The 15102-nt window shown below is 37.5% G+C and overlaps 1 protein-coding gene across 2 annotated transcripts in view; it reads left to right on the top strand.

Annotated features, from left to right (window-relative positions):
* The window catches only part of DGKI (diacylglycerol kinase iota), a 396707-nt gene that overhangs the window by 258262 nt on the left and 123343 nt on the right, over positions 1–15102 (top strand). The window contains exons 20-21 of one of the 2 annotated variants that reach the window (XM_059711895.1): positions 4777–4976; positions 10405–10467. In XM_059711895.1, the coding sequence (XP_059567878.1) occupies positions 4777–4976; positions 10405–10467 (263 nt within the window). The remainder of the gene's footprint in view (positions 1–4776; positions 4977–10404; positions 10468–15102) is intronic. The other variant, XM_059711894.1, reaches the window with a different exon arrangement.

Below are 15102 nucleotides of genomic sequence, written 5' to 3'. Positions count from 1 at the left end.
GGGAAATTGGGAGAGCCTAATTTACTATGTGGTTGAAATCCAAAGATTTCAGTCTTCTAATCTTTGAAGAAAGCAGAGGCAGCTTTCTTTTTGTTAATTGAAATTAAAATATGTAGGCTCTTTTATATTTATGAATTTGAAAAGCAAAAGGCTATTCAGGAAGAAAAATTCCATGGAGAAGTTCCAGGGTTGAAGTTGTACACATGCCAGATAATACAATCTTTTGGTGTGCTTTTTAAGAAAAAAAGTTAAATGTTTGCTTAGTTTGATAATAATATAAACAGATGTGGAAGAACTAAAAGTAAAAATATAGTCATAATCACACGATTCATAACTATTAACCTTTTGATGTGTTTCCTTCCAATTGATTTATTTCTATGTTTCCAAACATACAGGAAACCATATTATTATAAGTAAAACTCATACTAAAATTATATTTCCTTGACTTCTTATGTTGTTCAAGACCTCCAATATTATGTTGAAAACTTTTGTTACTAGTTGATAACATTGTCCCTTGAAAGGAATGCTTCTAAATTTTCTTTACTCTAAATAATAATGGTTTTTTCTCTGTGTTTGTACCAAGATTATGTTTATCATTTTAAAAAGTCACTTTGTATTTCTAGTTTTTTAACAACTTTCTATGCTGAAAGGCACTAAATTATTATTTGTCCTGCGTCTTTTGGGATAATAATATGTTTTTTCTCATTTAAACCACAATGTGACGAAATCACAATGATTTATTTTCAGCCCTATTAAACTTTATTATATCTTGAGCTAGCCTCTTTCTAATTTTATCTTTAAATAAAAAAAAATAGTTTTGTTTTCTATTTTTTTGTTGCTTAGTCTTATAAGACTACTGTGTAGGTCATAAAAAACAAGACCAACCAAGATTTTAGTATTGTTGACTATCTCCATTTCTTATTCCCAGGGTCACTGATTTTTGTCTTGGGCATTTTGTTACAGGAATGAGGCTGGGAGGCAGGGCTGGCAGCAGTGGTGAGAAAGGAAAGAGAGGAGGACTTGCCTTTGCTTCTTGTCTTCCACAAACCAGGACTGTCCATCCTTTTTATCTGAAAGCAAGCAGAATGAGGACTTGTATAGTAAGGAGGATACAGCTGGAAGGGAGATGGAGAAAGGCATGCCAGGGAGGAGTATAGTGCGGAAAGAGAGGAAATCTCAAGCCATTCTTGGTCTGACACCAATAAATGGCAAGGATGCAGTGAGCCCAGTGGCTGTCTTTGTTTTCCTCCGTAGTCATATGCTACCAGAACAGCAATATTGGAAGGTTTCTCCAGAGGAACACCTGCAGTTGAACAGAAAATCGAATGTCTGTCATTAATAGACCAATGTATTATTATCAGTAAATGATTCATTTAGCAAATAGTGGGAATGTTTCTGGCTCTTAGGGCCTGTACCTTGAAAGGATGTTAAGCCTAGACAAATCTGAGTGATGCAAAATCACTGTTTCTTATAAGTATTTAAAAAATTACCTTTAACTTGTTCCAGAAGTAATTTAATGTGGCTGTACTAAACAGTAATAGAACTGTCTATGCTGAAAGCTAATTCTGGTCATGCCTTTTGCGCCTGTACAGTGATCTGGGATTGATTCTGAAGTGCCAATGGGACTGCCCTTGACAGCTATTTACCCCTTTTGTTTGCGGTGTTTGCTGTTGTTCTGTTGTGAGGCTGAGAATATGGCTTCAAAATGCTCTGCAGTACTGTGTGTACCTTTCGATACCAAGAGGTTGGAAACTAGTTATGCAATTTTTAGTCCTGTTAAACTCAGAGGAGGTAGTTCTTACCTAGTAGGCTCTGCCTTTTTATTTGTCATCAGGCCTAGTCAAGATTGTGGGGCAGGGAGGGGGGGGAGGGGGGGAAGTAAATGGGATTTTCTTTAGTGGATAAAAAGATACAGGTTTGTCAGATAAATATTGGGCTGACAAAATAGAAGGCAAGGGAAATATATTGGAATAGTTCTGGAGATGAGATAGTGGCTCAAATCCAGATTAACTTAAATGGGTCGTTTAAGGACAGCCAGAAAGAACTTTCAGCTGAATAACAGAGGGTCAGGAAATAGGCCAAAAGGAATTTTAGTAAAGTCTCAGTGCATTCTCCTCTGCTTTCTCATTCTCTCACTAATTGAATAACATTGTATGTAAAGGACATGATTGAGTGCTTTAACTTTGAAGGTGTTCAGTAAGTTCTTTACTTTTCCATTATTATTCTGTTTTCTTTCCCCCATTCGTTCCCTTGTGTTTCATTTCTCTTTGCATTTATAGATAAGCAGGTTTCTACTGTTAAAACTAATGCAAGTGCAAAAAATAATGCAAAATATCAGATAAATACAAATATCTGGCAAGCAAGTTGAAGTTGACTTCACAAATCAATTAACAAGGTTTCTTGCCCATTTGTAGCGATGAGACATATGGAAACAAGCTGATAGTATGTATGTTTTTATTTTTTTCTTCTTAAGTAAATCTTCTAGATTTGGGGTTAGAGTTAGTAGTATCTGTCTCCTTTTAAAAGTTTTCTTAATTATAAATTGATACTCAAAATGCATTGTAATATTACCTTATTGGAAAACTATTTAGCAGTATCTACTAAAGTCAAGTGTACATCTAAATTCATGGCATTGCAGGTCTACTCATTGTATGTACTCAGTAGAATATGTGTCTACCAAGAGATACATACCAGAAAGTTTAAATCAATAAATAAGTGTTTACCAGCAGGAGATCAGATAAATCCATTTTGTTATATATTATTCAAAAATAATGATGAGCAAATGATGTCAGACATAAGAGTATATATTGTATGATTTATTTTATATGAAGTTCAAATTCAAGCGAATTGAATCTATGGTGATAGAAGTCAGAATAGTGGTTACCGACTGGTTGGTGGGAGGAGTGTAAGTAGATTGAAAGGGGCACATAAAAACCTCTTGGTTGCTGTGAATTGTCCACAACTTGATCGGATGGAGATCCCCATATGTATAAAAACGTATTCATCAAGCTGTATAATATTATTTGGGTACTTGATATAAGTTATAACCAAATGTACATTGTATGAGTTTCATTTATCTTTAAAAGGGTGAATAATACTCTCTAAATACTAGTATATAAGCCCCCTCCCCAAATGTATACACACTAAACAGCTGATAGCTCAATTGATGTTTCTTTCTTTTCACATTTAAGCCATTGGAATTAATAATTATTCAAAGTGTGTTTATGTTTGGGGGGCACCTATAAATATATATATATAATTTACTAATAAGACAAGGTAGTTATGCTAATTTGTTGCTCTTAACAATAGACTTTTAATATTGGACTAGTTTTCCATTCTGTTGCCACCATTGTGAACTGAGCTCTTACTGTGTCTGATTTTGTTCTTCAAAACTGCTTTATTTTCAGAATGTTTTTGAGTTAATATTATTTTGCATTTCATGAGGACGTTTTAGGTAAAAAGGAAAAGCCTGCCTAAGTTTGAAAATTAACCAAGGGCCCTAGCTGGTTTGGCTCAGTGGATAGAGCGTCGGCCTGCAGACTGAAGTGTCCCGGGTTTGATTCTGAGTTGCAGGCTCAATCCCCACTAGGGGGCGTGCAGGAGGCAGCTGATCAATGATTCTCATCATTGATGTTTCTATATCTCTCTTCCTCTCTGAAATAAATAAAAATATTTTTTTTTAAAAAAAGAAGAAAATTAACCAAGAATGGGCTATTTAAATATGAGTATATTTAATCTATAATATATATTTGTTATAACATATATTTACATTTAAATATACATGTGGACTTTTAACAATACAAGGGTTAAGGGCACCGATCCCCACATGGTCAAATATCCATGTATAGCTTTTGGCTCCCCCCAAACTTAATTATTAATTGCCTACTGTTGACTGGAAGCCTTACTGATAACATTAACAGTCAATTAACACATGTATTTTGTATTTTATATGTATTATATAATGCATTCTTAAAATAAAGTAAGCTCTAGAAAAGAAAATGTTATTAAAATCATAAGGAAGAGAAAATACATTTACAATACTGTATTATTTATCAATACTCTAAGTGTACATCTTCTGTTTACAGGATAAATCATCTGTCATTACCGACATCAATATTGTCTTATTTGATAGAAAACACTGTGGATGTTACATGTATTACTAACACTAGGCATCAGAAATGGAAAGATAATTGAAAACATAAATTACTATAATGATTAATGCATTGATAACAAAGAAAAGCAGCAATTTCATTGTTTTATGGTAGCCTAGCATAATTGATACAATTTCTTCACAATAGTAAGAAAATCTTTCAAAAAATTTTTCAATATATTTATTTAAAAATGTGCATGTAAGTGGACTCACACAGTTCAAATCCATTCTGCTCAAGGGTCAACTGTAGGTTAGAAGCTCTCTTAAACTATGTGCTTTATCTCTTTTATGTTCTTTTTGTTCTACTCAAATTGCTTATTCAATATGCATAGATAATGAACAGGCCAACTTTTGTGTTAAACTATCATGATTACATTAAGGCTGAAAAGTACATAAAAGTGAAAAGCGGCTATCAATGAGAATTTATGGTGAAGCTCATTAAAAGTTTAGAAACGTTAGTTTACTTGTATTGATTTATCCAGGGCTTCCTGTTTTACTGCTGGCTAAAAATTTTCCATATCTTTATCAAAGGTATTTGCTTCTATATAGTGGACTTGGGGTTCCTAGCTTTGCTGAGTAACTTTAAGAACGAACTCCTAGCTTCCTTTTGACTCTTGTTTTCACAGGCTGCCCTGCAAGTCGGGGGCCACGGGGAAAGGCTGCACCAGTGCCGGGAGGTCATGCTGCTGACGTACAAATCCATCCCCATGCAAGTGGATGGGGAGCCCTGCAGGCTGGCCCCCGCTATGATTCGGATCTCCTTGAGGAATCAGGCCAACATGGTGCAGAAGAGCAAGAGGAGAACGTCCATGCCTTTACTCAATGAGTGAGTCCGCCCCTTCCCTACCTTCCTGAACACAAAGAGTGTGGAGAGGATGACGCAGAGCATGTGCATGGTTGGGGCCTCACTGTGTTGAGAAAGGAGCAAAAGTCCAGGAGACTCCTCAGTTCCTTAGTCTCTCTCACGTTTTTTCTTCATGTTTATTACCCAGTGACCACATTCTTCTTTTAGAACTCATTACAGTATCACATGCTAGATTGACGATGCTTCTCCACTGACCACCTGAGTATATGTTTCCTGGGTCCATCAGAAACGCATTAAGAATCAGGGGCCATAAAATGCATCCAAATAAACGCGTTCTTTTGTATTTCGTTTTAGGAAGTCAGGCTGTCTGCCTCTTTACTCAGGTCACTTGGAGAGTATTGGTTTTGCCAACAGCAGGAGGTTGGCAGAGCTGGATTTTGGCTCACCTGTCTCCTGCCTTTTTGGGGTCCTGTGTACTCTGTTGCTTCAGCTCAGTTTGCCATTCTAGGTGGCATTCTTTTGTTTAGATTTAACCTGACCCATGATGCAATGCTTAAACAAAGTGTATCCTGTCCTTGACCCTTTCCTTGTTGTTTGGATAAACTGATTTCAGATAAGGTGGTAATGACTAGATATCCATTTTTTTTAGCATCCCTTATTCTAATTTTTATTGAAATGTGTATCTGGGGTTGGTGAAGGAGATGGAAAAAGATGGGGATTTGGAGCATTTCTTGAGTATCTTCTATATATCATGCCCATATGACCACCCTGACTCAAGGTAAGGCCGTTTCAGGGCTCACCTTTGGGTCATTCTTCTGTCACAGTGAGGGACCCTCCAAGGTACTCTTCCTGTTTGTGGCCTGTGGTGCATGGTTAACTATTTGTACTGAATGGCTGGCTTCCTCTAGTGCCTGTGAAGCAAGAACATGCTCTGCCATGTATTTATTGAGTTGATATGACAATCTACAGAAGTGCCTAGAATAAGCCAATGACATGGGTGCCAAGGTCACTGCTGACACTTGACCACCGCTCTGAGAGAGTATACATTGAGGAACAGCATTAGACAGGGCTCTTCATTTTGGGTGTTCATTTTGGGTGTCTGCTTCGAAGTCTAAACTTGGGGTAATATGTCCTCTCTGCTCTGCTTCCTCCTTCCCCGAATCACTGGGCTTCCCTAGGATTTCTCTTAGGTCATTATCTAGGGTCTCATTTAGCATATCTCTTGTTTTATTTACATTTTGCAGCTAGTGAAGCTCCTAGCTTATTCCTGATATCTTTACCTTCTATTAGGTTGGCTATGCAATTGCTGAGTTTAAATGTTAAAAAGTAAAATGTCAGCAACAATATATGGTTGGCCACATTCTCTCTAGAAACCTTAGAGTTAAGCCATGAATCATTGGTTTGGTCGAAGTCTCTGAACTGGTAGTGAAAAGCCATCTCTGTGAGTAGCTCAGGCTGTTTGGGGTCCCGTGTAGATAGCTTGTTAAGAACACATAATACATCTGAATGTTCTTAGTGTTTATAGGCAAGGAACTCCAATTCTCATGTCTGGAACTTATCTACTTAATAATCTTATCAGACATGACATTGTTTTCAGGTACTATATTTAGTTTTAAACACCTCTTGCCTTTGAGAAAGAATTTGTATTTACTTAGTAATTGTATTGTTAAGAATCCACGGAGGCTTTTTTCACATATAAAAACAAATATAAGTAGGTTGCGGGGGGGTTGTACTCATGACACACATGACAGATTTTGTGACTTCATAGATTTAGCGGCACAGGTAGGTAGGTGTTCAATAAGCCATCTCAACTCAAAAATAGTTACTTTCCACCAGGGGGCAGTGGTGGCTCCATTAAAGCAGCCTTGGGTCATATGAAAGACTCATGCAAAATGGCATTAATAGTATGCTTTTGATTTTAAAGAGAACACAAATAAATATTCAAAAATAAGAAAGATCTTTATTACTACTTATGATAAAAATCATTCAACACTATATTTTTACAAAATCAATATAGGTAGCACGTTTCAAAGGAAAACAAAACACTCAGTTACCATATAATATTTTTTCACTAAACCTTAATTTCTCTTACCCACTGATCTTATTCACCCTCTGAGATTAGATTGCTTTTTTTCCATTTCTCTAGAAATCATTGTTTTGAAATCTAACTTCTTCTACTAGATGTATAAACGGAGTTTTCAGTTTAAGGGCAGCCTGACTGTTAAGACCTTTTAAAATGTTTTCTCTCTTCCAGCCATGGTTGTATAAAGCTTACTATTGCAGCCAAGTCAGAGAGAGATCATTGAAAGATATATCTTTATTTCCTTCCTTCATTTTTTCTTTTTCTTCCTTTCTGTCTTTCTCATTTTCTTTTTCTTTCTTTCTTTTTTTTTTTTTTTTTTGCTAAGACTATATGTTTCTTCTGTTTCATTTGCCTGGTCTAAACTGTCTTAAGAATTTTAGTTAGAAAAACCTCTGTGTGTTGAGGAAGATGGGAGTTCTCAGTCAGAAGAGGCTCTCCTTTATCTTAAGAAAGTATCCTTCATTCACATAGCATGCGAACTGTGAGTATTTGAGTTTTAAGTGTTGTGGTTCCCCTAAACAACTGGCTCCCTCTTTGGCTTGAATGCCAGTGCTCCGCAGGGATTTGCCCTTTCTCTGGGAGAGCTCATCAGCACCCCACGTTTCATCTATGACTGATGAGCTAATGAGTCTCGGATCTGCATCTTCAACAAGGGTTTCTTCTAAAAACTGAAGATTTATCACTAAATATTTAAGTTGACATTTTTACTTGGATATCTCATAACAACATCAGACTACATGGACTACTATTAATAGATTCATTAAGTCTATTCTCCTCATCACCCAATGAGCCTTTTCATTCACATGTGTGTGAATGGAACCACCATCCACTCATTCACCATGACCCTGGTCCCTAGAGACCTCTCAGTCCCCTTCACTTTTACACCTCCAGTGCCTTCTTTGAAATCTACCTTCTATCTAATTCCCACATCTTTAACTCTCACACCATCTAACCATCTTCTCTGCTAGTTACCTCTCAGTGGCACTCCCAAAATATGCTCATAACTCATTTCCTTATTTCCAGTGTTGCTGCCCTTCACATAATGCCTTTTCCAATAGACTAGTTGGAATGAACTTTCTAAAAATGTAAAGCCCATATGCTTTGCTTTACAGACTTTATGACCCTTGCCTTCTCCATCCTTATATCCCTATGCTGCAGAGATAAGTGCTGGTCCTAGAGCAGCAGCCTGTCTTGTGAATCATCATATCTTTTCCTTCTGTTGTCCTCACCTCCTTTCATCTGCTGATTCTCACTCAAGTTCAAGACTGCATTGATATATCACTTTCCCTAATAACTCTTCTCTACTTCTAGACGTTAAATACACCACTCAGTGCTCCTATAGTGCTCTTACTTATACCATTTATGAAAAATCGTGTAACCATTGGTTTACGTGTCTCTCTTCTTTACTCTGTGGGGAAACCCTGGGGTTTTCCTTTTAGGGTCCTGGTACCTGTCAGTGTGCCTGAGACTCATGGTTACATGATGAATAAGTGGCTCACACATGGTACAGATATGACATATTTCTTTAAAATTATTTCTAAAATAACAAATCTAAGATCTCATGAATATAAAAATGATGTAGGAAATGTCTTGATCATATTTTATAATAACTGGAAGAATTTTTAGATCTGATTCACATGCATAACTGGAGGAAGTCCCATGAGAAACAGTTAAATAAGAGTTCTTCATAATGCCACTACAGCCTCACATATGCAAAAAGGGAAAAATAATTTTTAAAAACGTCTTGGTTTATAATTCACTTTTGTTGTTATTATACACAAACTAAAAGACTAGTCCCCATTTGTGTTCAATAGTCCTCCCTCTATTGGTACAGGAATATATCTCATTTTATTGTGGTTATGAAGCTATTCAAAATATGAACTCTAGCGAATAGCTTCCCACAAAAAAGTAATAGAGGAGATTTATGTAGGTTCATATTCATGTACTAGTAATGTGTTAGCCACATTATGCTCCCTCTTTGAAAGGCACGTTAGAAAAAGATCAGAAATTTGCTCAGGCTGGTATGGCTCTGTTAGTTGGGCATTGTCCCATGCACTGAAAGGTTGCTGGTTTGATTCCCGGTCAAGGCACATGCCTGGCTTACGGGCGATCCCTGGTAGGGGACATATAGGAGGCAGCGATCGATGTTTCGCTCTCACATCAATGTTTCTTTCTCTCTCCCTATCCCTTCCTCTCTCTCTAAAAAGAAAAACAATAAAAAAATTTTTAAAAGAAAAAAATCAGAAATTTAACAGTACTCGGTGTTTAGGGAGGTCTTAAGCTAGCCGTTACCCTGAGTTCAGTAGTTATTAAAAACACATTGTTAAGGGTGATTGCATTGTCTAAGGACAAGATTTCTAGCTGCCAGCTTTGAACTAGTCAGCCCGTCTGCTGAGAAATATTATTTGTTATCACTGATAGTCCTTGTGGAATCGCAGGGAGTGACTTCATGGGTTAGTGTACATGAGACTTTACACATCTAGCAGAAAAGATGGATCTGGGGAGCTAAGTCAATTGCCACTATAGTGAAACTGTTCAAATCGACTGAGAGTATAATTAGGTAAAAGTGATAGGAAATTTGGGTTTTAGTTTTTTGAATTCTACATTTGTCTTTTCTAATAACCACTCAAGGCCCTCTCCTTAATCTAAGAAGAGACAAAAGAGAGATGTCGTCTATGGTTTCAATCTTCTACCATATGAGTGGAATTACAACTTTGTTGTGGTAAATTTAGACTTTGGGGGTATCACTTATAGAGTTCTTAAAAAGCTTTGGTGTTTTACATGAAGGAAGTTAAAGTGAGTCAGTCTTTTCAACATGGTGGTCTTTTGACACGAATATTTCTGCAAAGCCCTGGAATTATAAGGACTATGTTAAGGGGTGAAATATACCTTCACTCTCCTCAGAGATAAGTTGATGATGCCAGCCTGCCCTTGTGTGTGTGAGTGTGTGTGTGTGTGTGTGTGTGTGTGTGTCTCTGTGTGTGTGGTGCTTCCTCTCCTTGGATGTCCTGAATGACCTAGGGAAAGAGAGGAACACAATGATCCCTCCTGCCCCGCATCTCTGCCCTGCCCGCAGCGTCAGTGCTCTCCACATCTGCCCTGCGCTCTGCCCTGCGTGCGCTCCAGTCTGTGGTTTGCCTAGAGCCAGCCTCTGCCATGTGTCCTGTTGGCTTCGTTGCTACCACCGGCTTTCTGGATTATTTCCGTGGCTGGCCTGATTTTTCCTTTGCATTCACGGTTTGGTGACGCGCTTGTTTACTTTCTGTTTAAATTTTGTGTGTCTCTCTTTCTCTCTCCGGGCTTGTTCCCTGTCTGTCCACGCTGTTGTGCTGACTGTCCTCGCTGCTCATTCCCTGCTGCCTCTAGTCTCCATCAGGTGCAAGCTGCGGACCTGCGGAGAGTGTCTGCCCCCCCTGGCTCCTTCACCATGTGAGTACAAAGCCGGTCAGTTTTTACATTTTGTCTCTCGCCCTCATCTCCTCCTCAGGGTTAGACGGCCTGCGCCCTTTTCCCCCACAGGTCTGCTTCTCAGACAAAGAACCGCCTAACCGCAATTGCCTTCTTTACCCGTTCTCTGCTTTGAGATGGAGCTGTGAAGTTCATTGTGTTCTACTTGTCTCATTCCTCTATGAGTTTACAGTTTAATTTTTTATTAGATACTTTAGGGCCCCTGTTTGCATAGGGCTGTATATAATTCCATACTAAGCATTGGTTTTTATGGAAAGTTGGTCATACCATTAGACCATTACTCTGATCTAATTTCTAATGCTCAGGGAGGATGTTGAAGAAGTGCCTGCTGACCTTGATTTGTGGACAGACCCCTACAATTATGCATGGGGTTCTAGGTATGGTCATCTGCATCTGTGCGTTTTTCTGGGATAAGGATCCATGGTTGTAATAAAGGAGCAATGCCCTAAAGCTTTCATTGAGTTAGCAAAACCCAGTTTATACACAGTAATTTGTACTTAACATACTTTATGCTTTCATTTTTTTTCTGGTGAAAACAGACAAAAAGAAAATATGTGTTTTAGCACTCCACTTTGGGACTTTATGTGGTTGCCTCTGTCTTGCTCTTCTTTCTTGTCTCCATCTCCCATACACTTAGCTAGCTTTTGTTATGTTTCGGGTCCTGGTACACGTGGTGCTTTACATATATTATGCTAATGTCCTTCCCCAACAACCCTATGTCATATGTGGTATTATTATCTTCCTGTGGTTCACGAGAAGCCTGATGCACAGGGGGGTTAAGTACTTGCCTAGGGTCACACAGCTAAGGAATGGCAGACTGGGATGCAAACTCAGGCCGTCTTACTTCAGAGCTCATACTCTTAACAATGTATAATCTGCCGCCTTTCATCCATCATGAGCCTTTCTTTCTCCCTTCCTTTCTTTCTTTCTTACTTTCTTTTAAAAAATATATTTTATTGATTTTTTTTTTTTTTTTTACAGAGAGGAAGGGAGAGGGATAGAGTGTTAGAAACATCGATGAGAGAGAAACATCGATGAGAGAGAAACATCAATCAGCTGCCTCCTGCACACGCCCTACTGGGGATGTGCCCACAACCAAGGTACATGCCCCCGACTGGAATCGAACCTGGGACCCTTGAGTCCACAGGCCGACGCTCTATCCACTGAGCCAAACTGGTTAGGGCCATCATGATCCTTTCTATTTCTCAGGGCCTGGTTGAATGATTGCCTTCTCAAAGAATTGGTCCTTGATTCTGGCTGTCAGAATTAGCTACATCCTCACAGGAGTTCACTATTGATGTTCTCATAGTTCTCAAAGGTTTAGTAAATTGGTATCAATTACTTGAGCTCTATGTCTTTGTATCCCACACTAGACTTTGAACTCATTGACCATATCTTTTTATGAATCTTTGTGTTCCCTGCTCTGATCACAGATCTCAGCACAAAGTATTCTGAAACCAAATATAATGGTTGGTTGGTAGAATGAATGAATGAAAGAATACAGGTCTAAATTGAACCGTTTGATGTCTAACATCTAGGTATATGCCAAAGTGATATAATCTTATTTTCAACCCTAGTCTTATAGATATACACTTACTTATTAAATATTTATTTCAAAATATTTATTTTGTCCTTGCTCTGCATCAGAGACTGTTTTGTGCTTGCTATCTAGGGTAAGCACAGTAAAGCACTACCTTTATGGACATTAAAATTGAGTGATCAAAGAATCAATAAGAAGTTAGCATTTAATTTCCAATTTAATGCAGGTTATTGCTGGGGTATATTCTCTGTTCTACAGAAGGCCTGTTCAGAAAAGTCAAGTCCAAGCAATGGCTCTCAGGGATCATTACTTTCAGTGGCATTATTTATAGAGTTCAGAGTACTGAGAGTATCAGCAAGTGAAGTGCTTGTGATATGTGCCATATTTCTATCACTTTTTACGTTTGTATTGTGTTTAAGTCTTAGTGGTATGTAAATTAAATGAGGCGCTTTTTTTCTTATTTCAAGTATATATGCTTTTGTGAGGTAAATTGTTTTGTTTGTTTTGAAAGGGTATAACAGGCAAGACACCTAGGTATGGCCACTTTAAATCTAAAATATTTTAGATTTATATATGATATATTAAATAGTACATATTATATGTAACTGATGAAATATTATATAATAAAATTTTATTAAATTTGAGTATAACTTTTAAAATTAGATAGCAAAATACTGTCAAATAGAGTGAGGAACATGGAGAAAAATCTAAGCACAATAGTGAGTACTGTCTTTATATATTATGGCAATGGTAACTTAGCTTTGACCCACTTTCACCCTGCTATTTGCTATTTTCAGTGATGTTTAACAATCCACATTAATGTTGCTTTGGTCCTCAGGAAAGTCAGGGCTCCATTATGTATCTAATACATAACCCTTTACAACTGGCTTCTTTAACTGACCATAATGTATTTGGGACTTATCAAAGTTGTTGCATACATCAATCATTTTTTCATACTTACTGCTGAGTAGCATTTCATTGCATGAATGTTTCCATTTACTTACCCAGTTACTCATTAAAGGACATCTCCATCTGGGTTATTTCCTGTGCTGGGAAGTTATGATAGGCCTTCCATAAACATTGATGAAAGGGTTTTGTGTAAACATTAGTTTTAATTTTCCTAGGTTAAACACCTAGAAATGGGATTCCTGGATCATATGGTAAGGGTGTGCTTAACTTAATAAGAAACTGACTGTTTTCCAGAGTGATTGTCCCATTCCACCAACAAATGTATGCAAATTCCAGTTTTTGCACATCTCTGCTAACACTCAAACTTTTCAGCATTTGAAATTTTTTTTATCATTTGATCATTCTAAAATGAGTGTCTTTACATGTGATTATTTGTGTTCTATTTTGTACTCTTTGATGAAGTACCTGTTCAAGTCTCACCAATTGGGGAGCTGTTTCGTTTTCTTCCTGTTGAATTTTGAAAATTTATCATATACAGGGTGGGCAAAAGTAGGTATACAGTTGTGAGTACACGAAACACAGTGTTTTTTGTATTATTATTTATTAATTATTGTATTATTTTCCATACTGTACAACTACTTTTGCCCCACCCTGTATTCTGGAGTCATTTGTTAAGTATGTGCTTTGTGAATGTGAATATTTTTATTGCAGTATATAAATTGTCTTTTCATTCTCTTAACAATATCTTATATAGAGCAAAAGTTTCAACTTTTGACAAAGTTAAAGTTATTATTTTTTTTCTTTAAAGAGGTATGTTTTTGTATTCCATGAGTGTTTGGCACATAGTATCAATCAATATACATCTGTTGAATGAGAAGGAAACACCTGGATAGAATTCTTAAAGTAGCTATTTGAGAATTCTGAAAAGTAAGTGATAGCAGCAGATTGGAGAAGATAAGAATTTAAAATACCATCAAACTGGTGGTGAGCTCTGCTCTTGTTTATCCTCCAAAAACCCTGGTGTGGCCTCCAGGCAGCACAAAGCCTGACTCAGTCAGTGGGTGCAGACAGAGGGAGCTCTAGGAGAGCCCGTGGGCTCCTCCTTAAGGAAAAGAAAGGGACTCTGAATGCCCAGAGAAATTCAGGAAATTCTCCCTTTTTTTTATTGTCTACCTCCCCACCCCACCCCTCATTTTTTTATACCCCAGCACTCAGGCAGTTTTGCCACACTGGTATGTTTGGTGTTACATTCAAGAACTCTTCGTTTAATCCCAGGTCATGAATATTTCCTCCTTTGTTTTCTTCTGGAAACAAACGTTTTACATTTTGCATTTAAATCTATGACTTGCTTTGAGTTAATTTTTGTATAAAATGTTGTAACCCAGGTTTAGCCTGGCCGGCGTAGCTCAGTAGTTGAGTGTTGACCTATGAATCCAGAGGTCCGGGTTCGATTCCCAGTCAGGGCACATGCTTGGGTTGCAGGCTCGATTCCCAGTAGGGGGCTTGCAGGAGGTGGCCAATCAATGATTCTCTCTCATCATTTATGTATGTATGCATGCATCCATCTATCTATCTATCTATCCCTCTCCCTTCATCTCTGAAATCAATAAAAATATATTTAAAAATAAATAAATAAAATGTGAGGTTTAGATTACTTGTAGGTTTTTAATTATTCTTTTTGCATTTAAAATTGTTTAGTGGTTCCAGCACTATTTGTTGAAAAGACCATCTTTTTCTATTGGATTGCCTTTACATTTTTATCAGAAATTAATTGGTAATAGATAGATAGATATAGATACATATGAATATGGATATATTTGGATATATGTAACTTTTGGGACTCTATTCTAGCCTATTGACCTACACTGGTAGCAGCAATGACAAAGGCTCCAGGTGCTTAAAATTATAAGTGAAGAAAGACTTTCATTCTAAATAAGAGCAACTGTGACCCTAAGAGAAAGGGATAAACCAACACTGCTACTTTCTCTCTTTCTCTCTGTACTGCCTGGTCCTGGCATGAACACAGTTGCAGGAAGTATGCAGCAGAGTGAGGTAACTAAATCCTTAGTTTTCTGGCTTACAGACCAGAAAAGGGAGCCTCAGAAAACGCTTGCACACCCTGCACTCTATCAGGGAGTAGCCAAAAC

This window comes from Myotis daubentonii, chromosome 10 (genome assembly GCF_963259705.1).
Source record: "Myotis daubentonii chromosome 10, mMyoDau2.1, whole genome shotgun sequence".
NCBI classification, from domain to species: Eukaryota; Metazoa; Chordata; class Mammalia; order Chiroptera; family Vespertilionidae; genus Myotis; species Myotis daubentonii.
The sequence above is the reverse complement of the archived record's forward strand: the minus strand, read 5'-3'. Positions and strand labels throughout refer to the sequence as shown.